General features: G+C 37.0%; 11 protein-coding genes across 11 annotated transcripts; 4 read left to right on the forward strand and 7 right to left on the reverse strand.

The window, feature by feature from the left end:
• Positions 1-172: 172 nt before the first annotated feature.
• Positions 173-2,871, forward strand: FDP41_001999 (uncharacterized protein; the record flags this gene model as incomplete). Its single annotated transcript, XM_044705144.1, has 2 exons — positions 173-775; positions 847-2,871. 2 exons carry the CDS (start codon positions 173-175, stop codon positions 2,869-2,871), a joined length of 2,628 nt encoding a protein of 875 aa, XP_044563642.1.
• Positions 2,872-3,077: 206 nt separating this feature from the next.
• On the forward strand, positions 3,078-5,765 carry FDP41_002000 (uncharacterized protein; the record flags this gene model as incomplete). The annotated part of the gene is made up of 1 exon (XM_044705148.1): positions 3,078-5,765. One exon carries the CDS (start codon positions 3,078-3,080, stop codon positions 5,763-5,765), a length of 2,688 nt encoding a protein of 895 aa, XP_044563643.1.
• An 11-nt stretch (positions 5,766-5,776) lies between these two features.
• Positions 5,777-8,970, reverse strand: FDP41_002001 (uncharacterized protein; the record flags this gene model as incomplete). Its single annotated transcript, XM_044705149.1, has 2 exons — positions 5,777-6,735; positions 6,777-8,970. 2 exons carry the CDS (start codon positions 8,968-8,970, stop codon positions 5,777-5,779), a joined length of 3,153 nt encoding a protein of 1,050 aa, XP_044563644.1.
• A 58-nt stretch (positions 8,971-9,028) lies between these two features.
• FDP41_002002 (uncharacterized protein) lies at positions 9,029-10,186 on the forward strand (the record flags this gene model as incomplete). The annotated part of the gene is made up of 1 exon (XM_044705150.1): positions 9,029-10,186. The coding sequence occupies one exon, from the start codon at positions 9,029-9,031 to the stop codon at positions 10,184-10,186; it is 1,158 nt and encodes a 385-aa protein (XP_044563645.1).
• Positions 10,187-10,314: 128 nt separating this feature from the next.
• FDP41_002003 (uncharacterized protein) lies at positions 10,315-11,642 on the forward strand (the record flags this gene model as incomplete). The annotated part of the gene is made up of 4 exons (XM_044705151.1): positions 10,315-10,402; positions 10,505-10,742; positions 10,791-10,876; positions 10,939-11,642. 4 exons carry the CDS (start codon positions 10,315-10,317, stop codon positions 11,640-11,642), a joined length of 1,116 nt encoding a protein of 371 aa, XP_044563646.1.
• A 23-nt stretch (positions 11,643-11,665) lies between these two features.
• FDP41_002004 (uncharacterized protein) lies at positions 11,666-15,767 on the reverse strand (the record flags this gene model as incomplete). Its single annotated transcript, XM_044705152.1, has 2 exons — positions 11,666-14,523; positions 14,582-15,767. The coding sequence occupies 2 exons, from the start codon at positions 15,765-15,767 to the stop codon at positions 11,666-11,668; spliced, it is 4,044 nt and encodes a 1,347-aa protein (XP_044563647.1).
• A 117-nt stretch (positions 15,768-15,884) lies between these two features.
• On the reverse strand, positions 15,885-16,802 carry FDP41_002005 (uncharacterized protein; the record flags this gene model as incomplete). Its single annotated transcript, XM_044705153.1, has 1 exon — positions 15,885-16,802. The coding sequence occupies one exon, from the start codon at positions 16,800-16,802 to the stop codon at positions 15,885-15,887; it is 918 nt and encodes a 305-aa protein (XP_044563648.1).
• A 75-nt stretch (positions 16,803-16,877) lies between these two features.
• Positions 16,878-18,544, reverse strand: FDP41_002006 (uncharacterized protein; the record flags this gene model as incomplete). The annotated part of the gene is made up of 2 exons (XM_044705154.1): positions 16,878-17,978; positions 18,137-18,544. 2 exons carry the CDS (start codon positions 18,542-18,544, stop codon positions 16,878-16,880), a joined length of 1,509 nt encoding a protein of 502 aa, XP_044563649.1.
• Positions 18,545-18,737: 193 nt separating this feature from the next.
• Positions 18,738-21,947, reverse strand: FDP41_002007 (uncharacterized protein; the record flags this gene model as incomplete). Its single annotated transcript, XM_044705155.1, has 2 exons — positions 18,738-20,308; positions 20,369-21,947. The coding sequence occupies 2 exons, from the start codon at positions 21,945-21,947 to the stop codon at positions 18,738-18,740; spliced, it is 3,150 nt and encodes a 1,049-aa protein (XP_044563650.1).
• A 232-nt stretch (positions 21,948-22,179) lies between these two features.
• Positions 22,180-23,358, reverse strand: FDP41_002008 (uncharacterized protein; the record flags this gene model as incomplete). Its single annotated transcript, XM_044705156.1, has 1 exon — positions 22,180-23,358. One exon carries the CDS (start codon positions 23,356-23,358, stop codon positions 22,180-22,182), a length of 1,179 nt encoding a protein of 392 aa, XP_044563651.1.
• Positions 23,359-23,602: 244 nt separating this feature from the next.
• Positions 23,603-24,355, reverse strand: FDP41_002009 (uncharacterized protein; the record flags this gene model as incomplete). The annotated part of the gene is made up of 1 exon (XM_044705157.1): positions 23,603-24,355. The coding sequence occupies one exon, from the start codon at positions 24,353-24,355 to the stop codon at positions 23,603-23,605; it is 753 nt and encodes a 250-aa protein (XP_044563652.1).
• Positions 24,356-24,472: the final 117 nt, after the last annotated feature.

Genomic DNA, 24,472 nt, shown 5'->3' on the forward strand with positions numbered 1-24,472 from the left:
TGGGTTGAAACAATCGTTTCTCTCGAGAACGCGAATGCGTTCGTCCGACGATGTTGTCGTATATATCATGATTTGCATCAATAAGAGTATCAAACAACAACATCAGTCCTTGTTTTTCGAGACAATTTCGTTCTTCTTTTAAAAACAAACAGCCACTTTCAAAAAGAACTACATGTCGATGAGTAGCCATCATCATCAACAATATGATCACCAACCAACCGTCATCACAAACATCTCTCCCTCCTCTCCCAGAAGTGGTTCCTCTCAGCCGAGCTCTCCAACCAATAAAGGAACTTGGCATCAATACTCACCCAAGTCCTCTTCCATCTCACGACCTCCTACTGTTCCAACCCAAACAACCACCACCACATCAACCACTCACCGAGGTTTACAAATTTCCATTCCGTCCAGTGTTCATTATTATTCGAATCGAAACATTCAACACGCCCTATGCTCTCCAACATCCGATCATGTCATTGGAGAAGAAAATTTACAACTCTTTTCATTGTACAGCCCTCACGCTTTGAATAACTTCACTTTTTCAAATAACCAAAGCCAATATACGGAATGTCTAAAAAGTTGCTTATCGAGCTTGCGAGTCAAAACTATGAGCCTTTTGTTTTTGACGTTTGCTTCCATCTTGATTATTTGCTTGATTGGGTTAGGAATCTCGTTTCAACTCTCATTTACAGAGGTTGAGAACAAGGTGGCGATTGATACCTCTCGAAAAACAGCTCGAGCACTCGAAGATGATTTTAGAATGTTGTTGGAAAAGGTAGGTCAAACAACTTAATATTCAGGGAATATGTTAATATTAATAATCATTCATTCATTCCATATCCCAAGGTCTATGATTATGCTGCGTGGGATGAAAGTTTTTACATTGTGAAAGATCACAACTTGAAAGGAGCTCAAGAATTAATGGAAGCCTATTTCTTAGCTCCCTTCATGGAGAGGGCAGCAATTAATTATGCTGGAATGTACTATACGAATGGATCATTACTGGCAGGAGTTGGTGCATGGAAATCTCGATATCTCAAAAACTTACCTCAGGAATTGAAACAATTAGATGCTCAACTTGTACAAGGTGCAGATGACCCTGAAACGCGTAATATTGCATTTGTTGTGCCTGAGATGAGTTTATTCGAATTATTGCAAGATGAAGATCGTGTCGCATACTTGAATGAGAAGAATCCAACAAATACTTCGGACATACTTTTAATAGCATTGGTACCAATCCAACCTAACAATAATTCGTTTACTTGTGGCTTTTTCCTGTATGCAAAATATTTAACATTAAGTTATGTTCATGACATGTCTCTTCGAACGCAAATGTGTACAGGCTTTTTTGATGCGCTTCATGACAATGATGCATTAAGGTCTCTCATGCGCGATTTTTCTGTAACCTCTGAGGATGACTTGAAACAGTTTTTTAGGAATGTGCAAGCTACAAAACTGCTAAATTTCAAAAATGATTCGTGGACAAAGGATAAACCTTTTCAAACCACAAAGAAAGGTCCATACGATGACAATAGATATAGAGCATGCCCAGAAAATTCCCTTGACGGTTTACCAGCTCGAATGGCCACTTATCAAATGTTTACTGACATTAGTGGCGAACATAGAATTATAGCTCGTACTGATTTATCACGAGATATGGCTCAAGTAGGATGGAGTTCCTTTTTATATTCCTGTTTGGTATTAGTCGGAATTGTATTGGGATTAACAGTCACAGTGTTGATGTTTGTAGAATGTTGTATCCTTCGAAGAGTCTTAAAAATTGGAAAAACTGTACGATTTATCACTTCATCCAATGACATTAAGCAACGTGTCCCTAGTGCTGGAAGGGACGAGTTAGGTACCCTTTGTCAAGATATAAACAAGATGTTGAACGCATTGGAAGAGTCACAATCCAAATTAGCAAAAGACAATAATATCATGCAAGCTTTATTGGAGAAGACAGCACTCGAGGAGCAAAAATCGAGATGCGTCATGAACTCTATTCATGATTATATTGTGACAGTTGAGTGTGCAACGGGCATAATAATTAATATGAACACTGCTTTTGAACAAAAATTGATGAAGAAAAATTCATCGGACAACAATCGAAGAAGCTTTGCCGATAATCAAATCATTACTGACTACATTACAGAGTTTGGGACTATGGATATGATACTGGAACATCTAGAAACTCTTTCTCAGAGCAATGACAACAGCCAATATGAAACTGTTGTGGTGAATCCATTTGGAGTCAAGCATCCTGTGAGCGTCAATGTAACCAAAGCTAAAATGACACTACGAGAAGGAATAATTGGAGAGGCTTTTATCATTGTACTTCGAAACTTGAGCGAACAGAGAGAACTGAAATCACAGCTTCACAAACAACAGGAAAAGCTTGAAGAAATGAGAAAAGTTTCTGAATTCAATAATGTCATGAAAGATGGCATTCTTAGATCCTTGTTAAAAGAATTTGCAAGTGCTGAAATGAGTTTGGAAAACATTCAATTTTTAGAAGATGTGGAACTCTACAAATCTTTATCAAAAATTAGAGACAGATCTGCATTGCAACAAGAAATTATCACCAAATATTTAGAAAATGAGTCAAACACACCACTCAATGTTTCAAAACACGTCATTGAGAGCGAATTCAAAAAAATCATCTCTGGTTTTGGTCAATTAGATTTATTCGATAGATTAGAAAATATTATTAAGCAAATGGTCATCAATGATACATTTTCACGTTTTCTTGCTTCTCAAGAATATCGAGATTACATGAGCAATCAAATACTCATGCATGAAGAATCTAGTTCAGAAGGGACAGAGACCATCGATATGACACATCCAGAGTGTTCTGACAACAACCTGAGATGAGACTCATCACGTGTGTGTCATGAAACCACTCTGAATTTGTAAAGGTCATTATTAAAGATGATCAACTAAGATTTCCTTACCTAAATTGATGTCGCCAATAATGTTAAAGAAGATCTTTCAATAGGACGTTCGGGAAATACGATTCCTTTCAATGTCCTGAATGTTGAAAAAGAGAAATGTCAACATTCCTCAACACCGAACAAAAAATGTCTTTAACACCTTCCTCCGATCATCCTCCGACATTGAATGAATCCAACAGGACCGATCCTCAAATACAAACCAACATCACCATCATCAGCAACAAGCAACAACATGTTTCATCCTCCTCTCCTTCCCCTTTTTTGAACATAATTTCGGAACCAAACAAACGAAAAACTTCGGGTTCCTCTCTTCCAAAAACACCCATTCATATTTCATCCTCCGATGCCGATGAATCAGAATGTGCTGAGGAATCATCATCAAGTGGAGGAGAATTTCATGATGCCAATGATGAAACAAAACCCATGCTCTCGCATTCTCTTCATGCCGAAGAATCATCACCCAGTAAAAGGCTCTCTAAAAAGACACAATCAAAACGATCAACAACAACAAACGTTGGCTCTTCTTCCTCTGATCTTTTACAGCCTTCTGCATTATTGAGTGGGTGGTTTGGAGCAAAGTCATCAACAACCAAAGAAGAAGAAGAAGAGAACCAACCGATACCTGCAAAAACACATTCCGAAGGATCCTTGCTGGCAAAGAAAGGAGGACCAAAATGGTGGTGGCTTGAAATATTCAATAATGATCATCATGCATCACCAGTTACTGCTAATAATGATGAGGACTCCACAACAAGCGGAATGTTGCCATCTGATAGTTTCAAGAGAAATTCCTTGACACAACTCGAGCATCAGAAGGAGCTTTTGGAAGAACGTGTGAGGATGATTAATTCCATGATGCAACGAATGAAGGAAACTAAAAAGTCACTCAAACAAAAGAGATCAACAACTCCACTCACCATTCCTTTATCTAACAATGAAGATACACCATTGCAAGGTGTTGATCCCATTAGAGACGATGAGGAGGCAAACACATCTGCAATTATTTCAACAGACAAAGTGTCTGCACTTGTGCCATCTCAACAAAACAAAAAATTGAGAAAAAAGAAATTAAGCAATTCTATCAATTCATCACTAGAAAAGATGTCAAACCTCAACAAGAAAAAGAACACAAATATTGGACAATATGAGAATAGCACACCTGAAACCCAAGATAACACTATCATGGAAAATCCTTTACTTTCATCGACCATTTGTCAAAGTCAATTCGATACTACTAATCAACCAACCGCAGAAGCTCAAAAAAAAGGCCTCTTTTCCAATGTGTTTGACAATTATTTCACTAAATCTTTCAAGTCTATTCCAGCAGAGGAGGGACAAGAAAAACTTCCTTCCGATCGTATTTTTTCAAAAGACAACCCTGTAACAGATTTGGAAGAAGGAAAAATTATTGTAGATGAAACTCAACAAGAACAAGTAATGGGGAGCTCATTCTCAACATTATATGATTATGAAAGACAAGTACAACTCATTTTAATTGATTTGGGATATGCATTGGCTACGTATGGTGTACCAGCCCACCGATTAGAGTACCACTTAACATACATTTCAAAACAATTTGGTGTAAAACCTTGTCAAATCGAGTACACTAGTACTGGGCTATTATTTTCTTTTTCTGATCCAATAGATTGGGCTCATTATAATGTAGATAACGGAAAAAGTACATCAACAACTCTTTACATAACCATTGACAATGCCAATTTATCATCGACTGGCGGTTCTATCAATTTGGACAAATTATACCAACTGGATAAAATTGCAGAAGAGCTAGCAGCGCGTACAATTACTATTCCTGATGCGAGAAAAAGAATTAGAAAAGTCATTCGTAGCAAACCTATTTTCAACCATTTTGGTTATCAAATTGCTACCCATTTATTGAACACCTTTGCTTGGGTGGTATTTCTAGATGGTAGTGCACTTGAAATGATCACAGCGTGTGTTATTGGTGCCTTGGTTGGTGCTTTTTGTACATTGGCAGATAGATATCCATACTTTCATCGTGTAAATAGCGTTATTAACTCAGTTGCTGCAGGAATAGTGGCAACAGTTTTGAAAATAATTTTTGCACAATTTACAGATCCAGTAGCAAGACCGCTTTCGGTGTTTTTGGTTACCCTTTGTGGAGTTTTTTCCATCCTTCCTGCCATACAATTTACAACTGGTATTGCTGAGCTAAGCACAAGACATTTATTGAGCGGGTCTGTAAGGTTGTTTAGTGGATTTATAGCCACTCTACAGCTAGGATTTGGTGTTTTAATGGCGACAGGTATTGATAATTTTCTCTCCAATTCTACAACTATTTTTGCCCACAACAAACCGGACAAATATAGAAATTTTAACAGAGTACCTGAATGGATATTAGCGCTCGTGCTGCCACTAATCATAGTTTCTAACATTTTCACATTTAGGGTGCCTAAGAAAATATTGACCTACCTCTTTGTCGCAATTATTTCATACATTTCATTTTTTGTTACGACAATCAGTTCTCATTATTTGGGGACTGAAGTTGGAGCACTTCTTGGAGCTTTAGTTTGTGGAATTATTGGAAATTTATATGCTCTTATAACCAGAAATCCAGGTTTATTGGTCACCGTTTGTGGAACTGTGTTACTCATACCTGCAGCATTTGGAGTAAGGGGTGTAAAAGACTTTCTTACATCCAACTCTGGTGACGAGACTAGTTTGATTAGTGGAATAGAATTTGTTTTTAACCTACTCTCCATTACTGTTTCAGTGTCTGTAGGGCTTTTATTGGGAGACTTTATTGTTCCTGTGCCACGAAAGCTGAGTTTCTAGTCAATTCAAGATTAATATTGCTGGCCTAAAATAAGATCCATAACCAACCAATAAAACGAAACTCCAACCATGTCTTCAATCCGTTGTTTTTGTTGATTTTTGTTTCGAGTAACTATATAAAAAATTGAAGCAACTTCTTGTTCACTAGTTTCAACATGTTGATAATGTTTGAGATAAGAAACCATTTGTTGAATGAATTGAAAACTTTTTTCTCTCATTCCATTCATAAAAACCACCACTGTCTCTGGGATTTCTTTTGAGAGTTTGAACCTTGATTTGCCACACTCCACTTGTTTTTCCTTAAAGTTGATCAGGTTGAATAGCAGCTCATATTCAGAATTGATATATAATCTATTCATTAAGTGTTTCAAGCCATGTTCATATTGTCCATACAGCTTGTCAATTTGTTCATACATGTAAACATAATTAGACTGTTGTTGGTTAATAGTACAAAATTGCTCAATATTGAAAGGAGTGGAATTGAATTGTCCATATGAACTAATGGCGTTGTCGCTTCTAAAGTTTGTCACCATGTCAAACATTTTCCCCAAAACAGATTTTGAAGCGTATGTCTCCGTGTAAAAACCATTTTTCACCATGTAGTGCGGCGTTTCACATTCCGGTAGGTTACAGATGACTTTTTGTCCTGACTTGGCATAATCCACTTGATGGCTATGAATTTCAGCAAGCTTCAAACATTGGGTGTCATGAACTCCGTTCCCACCTGTTCGTTTTGAGTTATCATACAATTTCAAATGAATGTCTGCGATGAGTCCAATCATTTCATTGTGAATATAATCACAGAAAAAATCTCTAGGTGCCAAATACGTATGATAATTTTCGTCACACATTTGTGCCTTTTCTAATTGCACATTTTGGCGATGATTATCAAGTAATGGTTCATATTCTTTGAAATTCATCAATAATGGCTCCCAAGATACGAAGAATTCATCACCATCAAGATCTCCACCTGAAAAATTGTTAAGAAAACATGTTCTTTGTTGCACTTACCTCCCATTTTGCTTGGCTGTGAAATTAATGCTTTCGAACTAAAAACAATCACATCCTTCAAATGAGATAGTTTTCCAGTGCTGTCATTGACTGCTCTCAGTTTACGAATATCTCCAGGGTGAAGTGTTGGATTTCTTGTGACAATCACTTGACCTTCCACTACTCCTCCTTTCTCGTAACAATTCTCGCAATGCTCATACAGTAATTGCTCACATTCATGGAGTGGAGAGAGCTGAATAAATACCTCGTTTTCCTCGAGTACTCCATCAAAATCAAGAACTCCTATTAATAGAGCAGCTCTTTTCAAAGGAATGTGACTTTTCACATGTGAAAGTGTTTTTTCAAATCCTAATTGTTGAGCCTTATTGATTAATGGATCATTCTGCAATATTTCATGTGCGTATTCATGCTGCATTGCTCGTTTGATGTTTTCTGCAACAATGTGCTGTTGCTTGGCCAATGTCTTTCTCAACCATCGATAAGAAGGCGAATCATTTCGTAACTCATTTAAATTTTCTTTAACCAATGCTAAAATATTCTCTTCTGGAAGTCCATTCGAGTCCAGCACTGCAATGATTTGTCTGTTGAGTTCGGTTGGTCTTCGTCTCGAATATGCCACTAATCCAAAGGTCTTGTTATCAGAATTGCTGAATTTACATTGACTGTGACTCAATAAAAGGTGTCTATTGTCTTTTGAGGTTTTTTCGTGCAACTTTCGATCTACGACTACCACACCTTTGTAACCCTCAAGTCGAAATTGAAATGCAGATGGGATATAACGTTGACCATGCAAACGGATGTCATTCTTTTCAGCGAGTTCTCTTGCATAACTTTCAGAAATCCTTCCAATTCCGTCACTTAAAATACTCTGTGTTGGTGACACAATATCTGGAACTTTTTCAAAAAGGACTTGTTCACCTTCATAGGTTTGTGTGAGACAGAGACCTATTCTTGCGGCTCTTTTTGCAACTTTGACTTCATCAGAGAAGTTTCCTAACTTGTCAATAATAATTTTTGGAAGATTTTTCTTGTTATCTGTAACATAGACACTCCAATAGCTGAATGCTCGTAATTGACTTGATGAGTAAGCCAACATTTCATACCTTCCATCAAAGAGTGGAATTCCAATGCGAACAAAAAAATTAACTCGATGTGCAAGATTTGCAAACCTGCCAGGGAAAAGTGCACTTCGATCTTCATCACAAAAAGAAACTCGACAGAAAGCATCAACTAGCTCTGAGTTACGTCTCAGTAAATAATTTCCTCCTTCTTGAGATTTTCCCAAATATATTATTCTTGTTGGTGTGACAACAAGCTTCCTAATGAGATACGAGTCCTTAGAATTATCACAACATTCTAACATGTGTGGTGATTGGCAATAGTACTTGAGCCATTCATGGAATAGATTCATAAATTCAATTGGGTACATGTTGGGTTTACTCTTGACTTCGTCAAGCAACTCCCTCAATATATTTTCCACAAGATTTTTGTTATCAGTACAACAATATTGAACCCATTGAAGAAGAGAATCCACTCTTTGTTGACAGTTCAATAATCCACAAATTTGGCTGTTGAAGCACAGTAGTAGATATCTTATTTCAAAAGAGAGCGAATGAAAGCAAGGGGATTTGGGAATTCCTTTTACGTCCACACCATCCACTTGATACAGAGTATCGATCATGTTAGATTTCACAGGATATTCAAACGGTTGAAATGGTCTTGAATTACATCTTTGAAGCAAGATGGAATTACACACTTTAAAATTACACATCCAAAGACTAGTAATTTGTTCAATGTCCTCTCGGTCTGCATGACTTGTTGGTGCCACAAGTCTTTGCTGCTTTTGGTCATAACTTGTTTTTCTAAAAACTTGTGGAGGATGTTTCAGTTCAAGAACAATGTCATAAAATGTACAATTTCCGTCTTGGAACTCTTGAATGATCACCTGATGAATTCCACGCTTGTTGATTTTCACTTGAAAGAAATGTTCTGTATAGACATTGAACTTGATGTGAATACTGCCATCACGAAACCAAATTAATTGTTCATTGGAATGACTTGGAATTTTGAAGTGTTTGGAAAAGAGAGGATCAGTCATTCGAAAACAATGGACGGTACGATCATCAAAGTTGCCAAACCGCATTTCTTGCCAGCGGAGTATCTCCGAGCAATTGCTGTTTCTTGCGTGATGCATTTTTTTGTATTTAATTTGACAGCTGAATTCTCAAAGTGTCAAATTGAATACAAAAAAAATGAATGCACAAGGTTGGGACTGGGTGTTTTGCTTTGATTGTGATTCTCTTCAACGACAGCCGTTGGTATACGAGGATGGTGACATGAACCAGAAACACCACTCAATCTTTGAAAAGTTGAATGAATATGTACGGGAATTCATTGTAACACATATCCATCCTCATGATTTCTCGGTAACGATTGGTTTAACAAATCCTGGTTCAATAATGAGTGAAATGAAAACATGTTATTTTGAACCTATAGTTGCGAGTGATGACTTTGAAAAGAAAAAGAAATTTTGGATCGATCTAGTATTTGCAAATATTCCAATGAAGAAAGAAGAAGATGTTACACGATCACCATTGGTCTCATTACATATTCTTCAACATGCATTGCAACATTTGTTGATGAGAAGAGAAATGACTGGATGTCATGATCAACCAATCATTTTGACCTATGTGTGTTCAGAAGTGAACTACAAATCTTCTACTTTTGTGAATAATGAATTGAACCGTTTGCTTACCTCCACTCTGCTTGCAAATATTCCCCATAGAATCTCTGTCATTGGAATATCAACGACTTCCTCTATGATTGGAATATCGACTTCGTCACCATTCACCACCCATCGTACGACTTCTCTCAAAAAAGATTGTGAACATTTAGGCCTTACTTATTTTGCTTGCTCAACAAGGAAAAGTGAAATTTCAAAAAGTTTTAGCATGGCCATTCGAACTCAAGATATCCAACAACGAAAGTCAAGGAATATTTACCTTTTCGATACGACAGCCTTACTTGAGATGACAGAACATCAATTGGAAAAATTGTTCGGCATGTTACGATCCGAATGTGTTGCCATTCCAGCCAATGTCATGAAAGAATTACATCCATTGAAATTGGTGTTTAAAAAGTGTTCCAAGTTTGAGAATATCATTCAACGGCAAAATAATGTACGGTATTGCAATAATGAGGGAGTGAGTCATGAAATTTCAAATCATTACGATCAAAGAGAAGAAAATCTTCTTTCTATTGCAAGATCTTTGAGAAATCAAGGTTTTGTTGTTCTAATTTTCTGTAATTATGAAGTGATGAATAATTCCGAGGGATTTGAATGGTACACCCATTTGAAAGATTTTAAAAACTTCCAAAGCCTTTTTGCTCATCCCCATCATTCAATTTAATAATTCCAAAACTCACTAGTACCTAAATCATCTTGCTAGAATTGTACTAATCGGCCCATTCAATATCTTTAATAATTATTAACAATTACAACCTTTGCTTATTTGAAATTTATTTTGAATTGAAAAAAATGCACAAATTGGGTGGTTACGAGTTTTGGGCGAGTATTGGCTCTCCGAAATTTGTTTGTGCTCCGATGGTGGACCAAAGTGAATTAGGTAGGTTTTCTATGTTTCTATAGAAAAATAATATTTGTTGGACGGTGATGATGCAAATTCAATTTTTTGAACTCGGAATGATGATATCATTTATGAAAATAGCATTTCGATTATTGATAAAAGAATATGGAGTGAATCTGGCATATACTCCCATGCTTCATGGTAGATATTTTCAAAATGATAAGAAATACCGAAAAAGGTATTTTCAATTTGAACCTGAACTTGAAGTGCCAGTATTTGCTCAATTTTGCACAAATGATCCAAACATTTTTGTAAATTGTGGAAAGTTGGCATGGGAAATGAGTGGAGGAAAAATTGCAGCTATTGATTTGAATTTAGGGTTAGTTTCCAAGATTAATAATAATTAATAATTAATTTTTCTTTAAAGGTGTCCACAAAGAATTGCAAAAAGAGGAAGATATGGGTCGTTTTTGATGGAAGACTTTGAATTGGTTTATTCAATTATCAATAAGGGTAAGTACCAAGTTATAAACGCAATAATTAATTTGATTTTGCATTTTTTACTTATTCAACAGCTCATCGAGAGCTTCCAATACCTGTCACAGCCAAGATTCGAATTTTTGAAGATTTACAATTGACACTCAAATATGTGGATACCGTTGTTTCTGCTGGAGCTCAAGTTCTTTGTGTACACGGGCGAACACGAGCACAAAAGGGGCCTTTTCAAAATTACGCAGATTGGAGTGTCATTAAAGCAATTCGAGAACATGTTCCTCAAATTCCAATTATTGCAAACGGAAATATTAGGACATACCAAGATGTCCTTGATTGTTTGGAATACACTGGAGCGGACGCAGTGATGAGTGCTGACACGCTTTTAGAAAACCCAACACTTTTCAACAACGGAGATCATGTTCACCCGCTTGATATTTGCGACCGATATGTGAATATTTGTAAACATCATTTTCCGCCTGACCACAATAATATCAAGAGACACTTATTTCGAATTTTGGATCGATCTTTAGGAGGAGCTGAAAATAATGATTTGAGAATTATGCTTGGTAAAGCCAAGTTGTGGGAGCATTATCGAGAATTTGTGGATTATATTAAGGAACACCAAGGACGATTGGATTTTTCGAATTACACTGTAGATCATGAACCATCCATCCGCATTGTTCAAGACCCCGAAAACCATCCAATCATTAAGAATCCTAATACAGAAGATGTTGCAACCGAGAAGTGTGACAGTTGTGGGGAAGAGGCAGAAGACACGGATTAATCATTTTTATGAACATTTTTAACTTATTTCTGCATTGAATTGAAGAATGAATTAAACTTTCCTCCAATCACTAAACTAGATCCTAAACCTAACTCGTAATCAATCTCAAAATCACTGACCACTCTTTTGTCCAGAACCGTATGTATGAACTGTGCACTTTCCTTTTCGTTTGTGGCGTCTATAACAAAAGTATTAGCAATAATCATGCTTCTCAAAGTTTCTTCCAAAGCACACTCAACATATTTTGAAATGATAAATGTTGCAAAAGTTTGCTCCTTAATTCCGCTCATTTGAGATCTTAACCGTGATTGAATGGATTCTACTTCAGTTTTTGATAACTTGATTTGAGAGATTAAATCACGAGACTTCTCATTATTTGCTCGATTCGTGGCTGAGCTTCCTCCAAGGCCTAGATCAAAACTTCCTTTCTCTGACAAGTACTCTTCTTTGAGGGGAATGCCTTTTTCAACTTTTTCAACAAATAAATCCTTGTGTGTGAAAACTAAGTATGGCACACAGCCAGTATATGATTGAATGTTATTGTGAGGAGCTCCCTTGGCATTGTTTGCAACAAAGTGGTTTAGCAATTGTTTAAAGAAAATTATTGACTCTGACAAACTAATAATTTCATCATTTTCTTCATCGTTGCCTTCATTTTCTTCATTCATTCGTCCTCTTGTATTTTCATGGTCGCTATAATTATAATTTGCAATATTTACGACATAGAAAATTACATCAAAAACACAATTGTTTGTCATAGACCACTGCTGAATATGTTTTCTTCTGGAACCTCTTGTTACTGTGACAGAGCATTTCTGACCTCTTAAATTAAAAACATCCGTCACTAAACCGTTCACAGTTGTGTAAGTTTTTAAAAAGGTTGATAAACTGATTTTCGGTATATGGGAATTTTTTCGCGGAGATTGAAGATATAGAGTGGCAAGATTGTTGCGTTGGACTTCGGACATATGTGACATTAAGGAAGGTAAATTTTGAATTTTAGAAGCTGAAGTTTGCAAATAATTTGCTTCCCAAGTCTCCTTCAACACCCTGTCGTTTTTCCATTTTCTATTGAGTAAATCTGAAATTTCAACGGTAAATAGCTTAATGGTCATATTAACATCTGCTGCTAATGTTTGTAAACACCATACATAAAGCGACCGTAGATCTCCATCAATAAATTTCAGCTTGTCCGCTTCTGCTGTCCATTGTTTTGCTCTTTCATTCTTTTGATTTAAGATACTTTGTGTCGTTTCTCTGTTTGACAAAATTGGATCAGTGTGTGTTGGAGAAGAATCGTTGGATTTGGTACCTGTTTCGTTAGCATTTTTCGTATTTAAAGGTTCGTCATTCAAGCGCTTCAAGTTAAGAGTAAATTCTGATTTTCTCTTCTCAATTATACTTGTACTAAGAGCTGAAGAGTGTTGTTTCGATTTGTGATGAGCATTAACTAACTCCAATAACTTTTTCCATCCCATGGCGATTGTTTTGACATAATAGAAAAACATAATTGAGGGCGTAAGAATGCTACCAGTATTTGTGTTGACATCCTTCTCTATATCATTCACTATTTTCACTAAATGGTTGTAAATGGTTGACTTTCCAGAGCAGCCACTTCCAAACACACCAAAGCGTGTAGTTTTAACTGTGGTTATATACTTTGAAAGAATTTTTCCAGATCTTTCAATCATATCTTCATCAAACCTGCACGAACCAACAAAGTAATCTTCAACGAGTTGAGTTTTGCGCCCTTGAGAAACTGTTTCTTCTTCAAGGAATTGATGTATCACAAATTGAGAAAGCTTTTTTCGTGTTTTTGGAACGATAAGCACAGGTTCTTTCGGAGTGGATTGCGATCGTGCTCTCGGAGACCTACATTCAGTGGAAAGTCGAGGTGAAGCAGTTAGACTTGGGTTTGAGTTGGATTTTACAAGAGTGGTCTCGCTGTTGTCCATAGATAACGTTAGAGGGCTTGCGTCGGAACTTGTTGTGGACTGACCTGAAAAACTAATGTTTTTAGCGTCAACTAAATTATCAGATGATAAGACATGTATTTCCCTAAAGGCATCCATGTCCTCTTCGGCTTGACATGAATCCAATTTGGAAGTAAGATTGGCTACATGAGAAACTGGAGAGTTTGGGTTGACAAGATCAGTCTTGTTTCCTATTAAGACTATTGGGCATGATTTAAATCGTTCATCTTGCATCAACTTTCTCCATTCTTGAATGCAGTTTCTAAAGTACTTTTGTCTTGTTTTATCTGTTGCAAAATCCTGTAATGAAACCATGTAAAAAATTATATCTGCTTTGTTTTGACTTGATTGGTCATAGAGAGATAGATAATTCATTTGTTGCGACATTTCTTCTACTGTCTCACATTCTATGATCTGAGCTGTATTATTTCCAAACTTAATCCAGCTGTATTCTGTTAAAGATCGAGGTACAAAATTGGACCCTCTGAATAGCATTCCAGGAAACAATATCATAAATGATAGAGGGTTGTCTTTCGATTTAGTGACATTAAAGTCATTACAGTATCTCTTGTAACATAGTTTTTGGAAAAATGAATCCAAGCTTGGAAATTCATTGGTGTCAAGTCGTAAAAAGTCTTGGATGCAGAGTGTTTTTGGAGGATTAGTTCTAAAGTTAAATGAAAGTTTTGCCGAATATTTTTTTTGAGAAATTCCCAGATAGGTCAGTAACTTTTTGATTTGCACAATCGTGGGAATTTCTTCAAAATTAATGTCTATTGCATTGCGTTGATCCCAAATTGTTAGTTTAAAGACAGTTTCTCTTTTGTATAGTTCATATAATCCTTCAAATTGTAAATCTTCAAATTCTTCTAAACCAATTTTTATGACAAGTTCATAATAATCTGAGTCTGAAATGAGGTATTAATAATAATATTTGTGAAAATAATTGAAATGTTAAATACCTACCATCTTCTGGATCAATACCCAACAATTTCTTTAGAGAAGGAGGGAATAGATACTTTCCATAATTTTCAGGGTGGTACAAATACAATAATGTCTCTAACTCTAATTGTCGTAAATATTGTTGGAATAATAAAATTACAAAATTGATTTGGTTTTCACTCTCTTTCTTCATGAGAGCTTCAGGATCGTTGGTGAAGTTGACAACATCTAAGGATGCTGATTTTTTGTGCAATAGTGAGCCTGCAGTTCCACCATTTGAAGGAACTTGGTTTGATTTTGAAGACCTCAAATTATTGATCCATTGAGAGAGTTTACCACCTGTTGCAGTTGAGGGAGAGGTCTGTATATCACCTCCGGACGCCCTAGGAGAGGTTGAGAGTAAAATGTTTTCCTGTTGTGGTGACAACGCACTGTTGATCATTGTATCATAAAATGCAGAGTTGTCTAAAGTCGGAGAAGACGATAGTGTTAATCCATCCATGAAACCACCAGTGCTCATACTTCTCTTACTCAACCCTGAAGTTGATGATGCTGTTGTTCTAAAATCAGATATAAACTCCTCTATATTTTGTGATGTAGATGCCAGTTCTCGAATCCAAGTGGTTTTTCCGACGGACTGGTCTCCCAACACGAAAATATGCTTATCTGCTTTAAGAGGACATGATGGAAGGACTCTATCTTGGTCGGTCATATGTTCAATCACGATGCTCGTAGGTGAGAGTGATGTTGCTGCAGATACACTCGATGTATTTATCATGGGTGGAGTGGAGTGTGAACGTTCTCGTTCTATATTAATTAATGGAGATTGATGGATGTTAGGACTTTTGGAATGATGTTTTTGACGATTCTCTATGAGATGATGGCTAAAACTGGATGAATGATGTTGATGGTGAGGATGAGTATGCTGTGTGGATGATGAATTAGTGCTTGATTTCAATTTCATAGAAGCGATAATATTGAGAAGAGGGATTTTGGTCTTGCCATTATTACTGGCACTGTTGTTTGTGTTATTGGCAGCAACAATGAAGGTGTTGGAAGGAATATCATCATCTAGGGTCACTTGTGATGATTCGTTATGTGATGTGGTTGTAATTGTTGTTGTTGTTGAATCATGTTGCATAGCCACAGTGGGAGAGCATTGATTGGGCGAAGAGCTCTCTTCCGAAGAGCAGTTGTTGGGAGGATTCATCATCAATTAATATTTGGAGAGTTTAGTTGAGAGAACGTTCGACGGAAGGGATTGGAATCATTGGTTTCGAATTTTTGCTGTGTTTTGTCTATCACTGTCAAACTGAACGTTCTTTTCCTAAAACACTTTCCTAAACTCTCTCACTCTATAAATGCTTTCAACTTCATCATAGACAGCAATCTTCACTTTTCCATTAATTTCAAACATGTTTTTGATGAGAATTAAATCTCGGTGTTGTATACAAGAATTGGTGATAGTGATTAGATAATGAACCAGTTTGGAGGTCCGTAAGTTTGTGACACCTTCAAATGCTGTGTCCTCCTCGGAAATATTTGAATATTTCAACATTTCCTCTTTCACAAACACATAGTATTCCTTAATTTTCGTTAAATCGACATGTTTAACATTTACCGAGGTTTTTTCATGAGACAATAGCGCACTGATGATTCGATCGTTGTTGTTTTCAAATGCAAGCTCCAGTGGGGTTTGTTTTCGACCGAGCAGGATTCCAAACAGGCCTCCAACAATGATCATTGAAATTAACGAAGTCCTTCTACTTGCCAACCAATTCCAGGTCGGCTTCAAGAAAGACAAAACTCCGAACATCATCTCACCTAAAATCATTCCCACAATTCCAAATAGTGGTTTCTCACTAAGACCAATATTTGGGTCTGTCCTGTGATGGGATAACAGCAGCCTTGTAATTGCATAGTCATTATTAAGGCACGATCTGTATATAGGGCTCTCTAAGAAGGTACCCTCATTCGGATTGATCTTGTTATGGTTAATAAATTCTCGAGCCATCTCTAAATGGCGATTCCTACAAGCATTAAAGAGTCCTGTTTCCAGTCGGAACGGGGATATAAAATTTGGATTGATATTTGGTGATGAACGAAATATAGTCCGCACTTGTTCCAAACGATTACTCTCGGTTTCTTGCACTAGTTGCAGTTGTAGCATGAAATTACTTTTCATTGAATCCAAACGATCAAGAGCAAGATTCATCATGGAGAAATTTCGATCAGAAGGAATCATTTTTTTGAAGAACAAGAAACCAATTTTGGGTAACTAGGTTGGATTGAAATGAAAGAGTGTGTTCAGGTCTTGTTATTATTGTTTTGGAGTTCCCTCTTTTTTGCTATAAGCTTGATACATGTTGTTAATGAGAATACCAATCAAAGCAAGAAGTAACAATCTCAAAATTAAGCCAGCTCTCTTTCTCTTGTCTCCAATTTCTTTAAGGAAATCTTGAATGGTGTTGTAGGAGTTATGATGTGCTCCAATGTTTGGATCGTATTCTTTTGCCTTTTTCAGATCTTGCTTCATTCGTTGGTCAGCTTCAGCCTGGTATTTAGCTGCAGTAATCATGGAAATTTGGTTTTGAGAGCCTCCAACAGCGTCATTCTTTGATTCCTCAGCTCCTAACAGTTCAGCCAACTGTGTAAGTTTGCTATTGATTTCTTGGAATACGATTTCGGCTCGTTGCTTTTGTGTGAGATCCTTACTCAAAGATTGTTCAACTTGTGGTCCTTGATACAATGAATGAATGAATGTAAAATAGAGTTCAGCTCGATCGACCAATAAACGAGCAATCCATTGCTTTTTCTTTGCAATTTTTTCAGCAATACCGTTTTCGGCTTCTAACTTCTTGATATCTTCTTCCAGTAATTCAATTGCATTGCACAAATCGGTATGTGCTTCCTTAGCGTTTCCAAATTCCTTGTAGATGGAATATCTTCGATCAAGTAATTCTATTACGTTTGTTCTGATTTCTTCAATTCTCTCTTCTGTCTCTGATTCTTGATTTTTGGTGGTCTCTTTCAAAATTTGGTTTTCCAAAGGATTTTCTGAATTATTCTCATTGGAAGGAGGTGTAAATTCGAAACTTTGTCTCTGCAACTCAAGAAGTTTGTTTGTAATGACATAAACTTCGTTTTCCTTCTCCAATAAAACAACCATTCCTTTCAGTCTGTCGACCATTTGCTTTTCACTCTCTTCTTCATTTTCTGGTCTTTCACCGCTTGAATTGACAATGACAAGCAACTCCAATTGATCCGAAATGGTTTTTAATTTCTCCAAGTCTTGAGCTGCCTGGTCAAAGTTTGAAAAAGAATGGATGTTTAAAAACGCTCTTCTTAGCAAAGCATTCACAACATCCCACAACTCTTTTGGAACGACATGACCCGCAATTTTTGTTAATTTGATTGAATCCTATCATTATCAAATAATGCACCACCAATGTTCCCAGTCCAATAAATTGAAATATTAATATATAACAACAATATCATGTAATACGAGAAGGTAAAAGAATGATGACAATAACGTAATGGAATGACTACAAATCGTATCATCATCATCAGGATACATACATCTTCCATCTTGAACATTTTGTTCATAGTAGTGGCCGACAACTTTTGAGTCAGAGCATCAAGTTTATGAATAACTCCATTCAATTCTTCGAGGTAGCTCTGCTCGATAGGAGTGTTTCTCAAATCATCAACATCAATTAACAAGATTTGATGATGATTTTGGGTGGGTGTTGTTTCGGAAACATTTCTTCCTGCCAAATTCATTGAAAAGCCTCTCATCATCACCTTCACGGAACAGCACGAAGCACACGAACATGATGATTTCCATTGATGATTACCACTCATTGTTCTTTCCATCATCTTGGAAGAAGATATCATCATTGAATGAGACCATCCCGAAGATAAACAGCTCTTACAGGCAACCATTTGGCGACAAAGGAGTGACTGGCGTGCGAGTTGTTTCATCATTTTTCTTTTAATATTTGAAATTTTTTACTGCGACGATCATTTCTTTGGAGAAGTATTGGGATTTCACATCAATTGTTGTCAAAATAATCTAATACGTGTGAAATGCCACACGATACATTTCAGGACTCATCAATCATGATTCAAGCTAAATGTAGCTGTATCCATATTCACAAAAGTATCGAATTTTAATGTACTAAAGAGAGAGTTCTTCCATGATGTTGGTAGAATCAAGAGCAGACGGAGCAAATGAAACTCTCTTCTTTGTGAGGCGTTTGAGTCGACTCTTTCGTGACTCGTCATCGCTGCTCTCACTACTCGAAAGTAACAACTTTTCTTCTTCTTCCACATAGGGTTCTTCTTGTGGCACCTCGGCAGATTGCTCCTCTTCTTGAGGTTCTGCTTCTTGTTTAGCCTTCTTCTTCTTTTTCTTCTTCTTTTTGGTCTTTTCTTCGTTCTGTTCAGATTCTTCTTCTTCTTCACGTTTCTTTCGTTTGGAATGCTTTTTCTTTTTTGGTTTCTTTTCTTCTTCTTCTTCGTTTGGAATTTGTTGAGAAGATTCATCCTCATTGTTGATTGACGTGAGTTGATATTCTTCTTCACTGCTGTCGTCTTCTCGAGAGATGAATCCGCCAAGTGTTTGGTCGGCATGAGAAGTCCTTCGCGACTGTCGACTTAAAGACGATATCGATGAATATGTATCTGCATTGTTGAGCAGAGACACTTCTCCCATGGTGCTCCAATGTAAACTTTCACAAATAGTGAAAGGATCTTCATCAACTCTCTTGAAAAAGTTTTTCACAACGGACAAAACAAAATCAACAACCTCCTCATTGACCTTCTTTTCAAAGTTAGAGGATGTTTCAGTTAAAAATGTCTTGTTTGAAAGAATGTTAAAGCAAAGTTTAAGGAAGGAAGCTCTGAACATCAACAATTCCATATTCAATTCTTCTATCAAATATTTAAAGGTCTTAATAATGCATTGATTGACCTCAGGAGAATTAACATCATAAAACCTAAATAAATACATGTACTGTTTCAAAACAGAAGGATGGGCAAACTTTCTTCTCAAACTCTCAAGTTCAAATCTCTTTTGATTCGTCGTGTCATCCTCTTGCTGATTATCATCATTGTCATCAGTGGAATTGTATGCTCCTTTCTTTCTCATAAAGAACGACTCGATAGTTAAATTTTCTTCAATAACGGTTACAAAAAGGTCTACAAAGAGAACCAGTTGTGACAAGTATTTCGTTGAATTTTGATAAGGTTTGTACTCTCTGATGAGTCGAACAATTCCTTCCATATTTGTTGGATCATACAAGATGTGATGCAAGTGAATAGAGACTATTCTTCCCCAAGTGATAGAATTGTTGCCACTGTGATCTCTGTCTCCCATCCATCGAAATGTCATAAATAATTCTCTTAGAAAGGTGATCACAAATGTTAAATTGAAATGATGCTGTATAAAAAAGTATTCGCTTAAAAGTTTTTGGAAGACCATTGAAATCATGTTCTGTTTCAATAAGTTGGAAACCAGCGAAATGTCAAAATGAACGGTATCAGGATATTGTTTTTCTTCTTCTCTCTTTTTCTTTTGGAGATATTTATGTCTATTGAATGAAAGCATGAACTGGCTGAGATAGAGAAGATTTCTTTCACTCTCATGATCGAGAGCTTCTTTGGATGATTTCTGATCTAGTTCATTACGGATAGCAATGGACTCATCTTGCTGTTTCCAAATGGCCTTCAACGCTAATTCAATAAATTCTGTTTACAAGGTGTTGTGTGAACAACAGCTATGCATTGATCATGCGACAAGATACTTACGATTAAAGCAGCTTCTAAACAGATTATCAGCAAATGTTTTGATAATCTTCTTCGTGTCCAATGTTGATATGGAGAAGCGTAATTCCATCTTGTCTGATGTGACGTTAATTCTTCTTGCTCCAAATCTTGCCCCCATTGTTGAGGCAGCTTTTTGTTGGCCTCCACCTACAAGGAAAGGGTTGTCGCTCGCTGAATACATGGTAGCGGTATTTAGTTGGCTGACGTTAGGAACAACAAATGTCTTTTGAATCTTAACGTCGTTCTTCTTGTTTTCTTTCTCTGCCTCGTCATCGGTGTCACCAAATGTTAATATGCTCTTATTCTTGTCAATAATCTTGCTGACATTAGAGCTTCTTTCTAAGAGAGTTCCTTGGAACCTAGTGTGTCGAGATGTAAGAATCAATGACTTGACCTGATCCTTATAAATTTTCTCTCTTCTAAGCAATCTCTTTAGTTCGTTATTATCCTTTTCCATATTTTCTTCATTTTGTGACATAACCATTTCCTCAGTTGTGCTTGTTGTGCTCGAAGGAATAGCCATGGAAGCAGAAAATAAATCTTGTGCTGTCTCATTCCAACATATCATAGTTGCAAACTTGAGCAGTACGAGTTGGAATTCTGACAGCTTTTTCATCACGGATTGTGAAGGTACGTCATCAAATTTTTCAACGTATTTTGCAAATGTTGCTACTGCATAATCTAAAAATTGACAGTCGTTTTGGAGTTGCTTAATAAAGACATCCTGCATTCTGGTCTGTAACTCTTCAGTTTTCAGTACACGTTCATGCTTAGCGTCGGGTATTGAAAGCAAATTATTGAACAATTTAAATATTGTCATGGCATATAACTCCTCATCACCTAGTCCTCTTCTTTTTTTGTCATTATTTGATGCATGTTTGGAGTTCATTTCATTTTCCTTATCCATGAGTGACCACACAATCAAGTGAATGAATTTTTGTTCCAGAATTCCTTGTTTTAACCTCTGTAATAGTTTCATTTGTTTTCCAAAGTAGAAAGTCGCTCTGTGTCTTTCAGCTGCACCTCCTCGAGCTTGAAATTTTCTAAATCTAGGATTGTTTTGGTCAGGTGACTCACTCAACAACAACAACACGTCAACAACTTCTCTAACAATTTCAAAATCTTTTCTATGATGTGCCAATAATGAAAAAAGTTCGTTCTTGTACACATTTGACTCGATCATAAATGTCCATACTCTTCTTTCTCGTTTCGTAATATCCTCCTTCAATATTTCTTGCAAATCTTGCATTGTTTCTATACAAAGTTTTCTTTTCGAGGCATATATTTCAGTATTTTCTTCAAACGATAATTCTTCATCATCTTTGAAAACGATAAAGTTTGTAAATTGTTGAATGATATCAACGAGATGAGGCTTGACATCGGATTCAAAATGGGCTTCTTCCTCTTCAAATCGTTCCTTGGATATGTCCACTCTATCATCATCGTCATCATTAGCGACAGAATCAAAAACTCTACCATCATCATGGACCGAGTGTTGTTCTTGCCGAGGGTTTGTTGATCCACTCTCGAATTGATATTCTAATTCGTCTTCGAAATCCATTCCGATTTCTTTTCAGGAGATTATTGCAATAGAGAGAATTAGGTGATGGAGAAATAAAGGATTCGAACGAGCGTAAAATGATGTGAATGAGGTGAACGTCTTCACACCGTTCGTGGAAATTATTTTTTTTTTTGAATTTGCTTTTAAACAAATTTAACGATTTTTGGCGGGGTTTCAAAGTGTTCCAAATTTTGTGGCTAGAATTGTGGATAGACAATCGCGAACATGTGCTTTAATTAATGACAGAAACATCACTAGTAGCTCTGTGAACAATAGTGTCCAATATTAACTTTCCGTTCTTTGGATCAAGACCAGTAGGTTTCAACACACATCCATTCTTATCAATACAAATTCCAATGGCAGTTTCCACAATCGTTCTTCCAGATCTTACATTGTAACATGGGGCTTTTTGTTGGCATCCATAATAATAAAATCGTTTTTCACATGAAGCAAACACGGATCCTGCTGTTAAACAGTCCAACTGACAAGCCACACACTCGGTGGAACGGTGTCCAGTGAAGAATTGTCGATCCACTAAAGCACGATCGGTTGGTCCAGTCACATGGAAATGATTTGGATTAGAATGTACATTTCTATTGGCCTCTCTAGATAGGCTGGATCGAGCACTCCTTGTTTCACCTTTGGCGTCTTTGGTAGCAGTCATGGGTGGTACAGGTTTCACGACGACTGGTGCTGGTTTCTTCACAACCACGGGTTTCACCACTGGTGCTGGTTTCTTTTCTACTTTTGCTTTGGTCTTACTTTTCCTCTTTGCCTTACTCTTGGACTTGCTCTTTGATTTGCTTTTCCCTTTGGATCTGCTTCTTGATTTACCTCTCGATGTGCTATTCGATTTACCTTTGGCTTGTCCTTTCGCTTTACCTTTAGAAGAGGCTTTAGAGGATGCTTTTGACTTGCTGGAGGTCTTTGCAGAAGCTCGACTGCTTCGAGAGGAGGCACTACGTCCTGTTCTTCCTGATGCTGCTCTTCCAGCGGAACTTCCTCCTTTTCCTGCTCTTCCGGATGAACGTCCAGCACCACTTTTACCAGTGTCACCACGACCACTTCTTCCTGAAGCTCCTCCTCGGCCTCCATTTCCTCCACGTCCACCACCACGTCCACCAGATTTGAGGGTATCTGCAAATTCTTGAACAATAGACTCATCCAAAGATTCTTCCTGTGAGAGAGTGACATCGTAATTTAAAAGAGTAGGTCTTTTGGAAATGCTAATTTTTTGTTCGTCAGGATGTCTGCATTCACTCGTTGTTGCACTCACAGAGTGATGATGTTGTTCCATCCACACGGTCAGACACAACACCAATATGGAAATACACAAAATGAAAGTACGAGCTAGTCTCGGACGAGATGATCTGTGGTTGTGACTGTGACTGTGATCAACATTTTTGAACATTTTTTGTCTGATAACTTTTGTCATTACAATCGAGATATCGTTTCAGGAAAATATTCCGTCACTTGTCACCATATTCAACGGAAGGCAAAGCCAATTGTTATTAATAATCGTTGCTACCTTATACCAAATCTCATGGGAACACGACAGGAATGATGAAGATGCGCTCAATCACAGACAGATAAAAATTGAAAGAGTTTCATGAATTGACGAGTCTTAATTGTTGAAGTTTGTTGTTTCACCTCGATCACTCCTCTTTATTACGCATCTCGATATATCTTTCAACACCAAGTTCATATCTTGCAGTCTTAATTACTTGATTCAACAATTGCTTTCCTTTGTGAAGACTGATTCCAGTGGATTTCAATACACATCCATTCTTATCAATACAAATTCCAATACCTGCCTCAATAATAGTTCTTGAAGCTGTTAAAGGTTCATAACATGGACCCTTTCGTTGACATCCATAATAATAATATCTCTGTTTACATTTTGAAAATATTGAACCTTCTCCCAAACAATCCAATCGGCATGCTACACATTTGGTAGAGTCCTTTCCACGGAACGCTTGACGATCTTTTAATTCCAAATCAGTGGGTCCAGTCAAATGAAAATGATAAGGATTCGAAAAGATGTATCTATTGGCTTGGTGTGACAAAAGGCTTCTCACAACCACAGTTTCTAATCGAGCCTGACCATCCTGTAGATATTCAATGGGGGTTCGTGTGTTTTCATTCTTCATGGTTGTTGTTGTTGTGGATTCTTCGTGTGTGGTTTCAGAAATGAGAGAATCTTCTTCTTTTGAGGAATCGCGTGGATGACCATACACTTGATGGTCATGACCCTTGGGGAGGAGAATCCTTCCATCTTCTGGATGTCTACATTCGCTCGAAGTTGCATGTACGAATATGAGAGAGTTGAAATCTGGAATCAAAGCTATATGTACCATCAAGAGGACCACGCAGAGCGTCAAACAGCAACAGAGTGGTTTTGAGAACATTTTTTATGTCGATGTTATTGCTATTTCATTTAGGAGCTCAGGACATGTTAATGCCTGTTGTTACTCGTCAAATGTCATTAACTGTTGACCCAACTACGAGGCATTGGTTGATTTGGA

Source organism: Naegleria fowleri (assembly GCF_008403515.1).
Source record: "Naegleria fowleri strain ATCC 30894 chromosome Unknown tig28, whole genome shotgun sequence".
Taxonomy (NCBI): Eukaryota; Heterolobosea; class Eutetramitea; order Acrasida; family Naegleriidae; genus Naegleria; species Naegleria fowleri.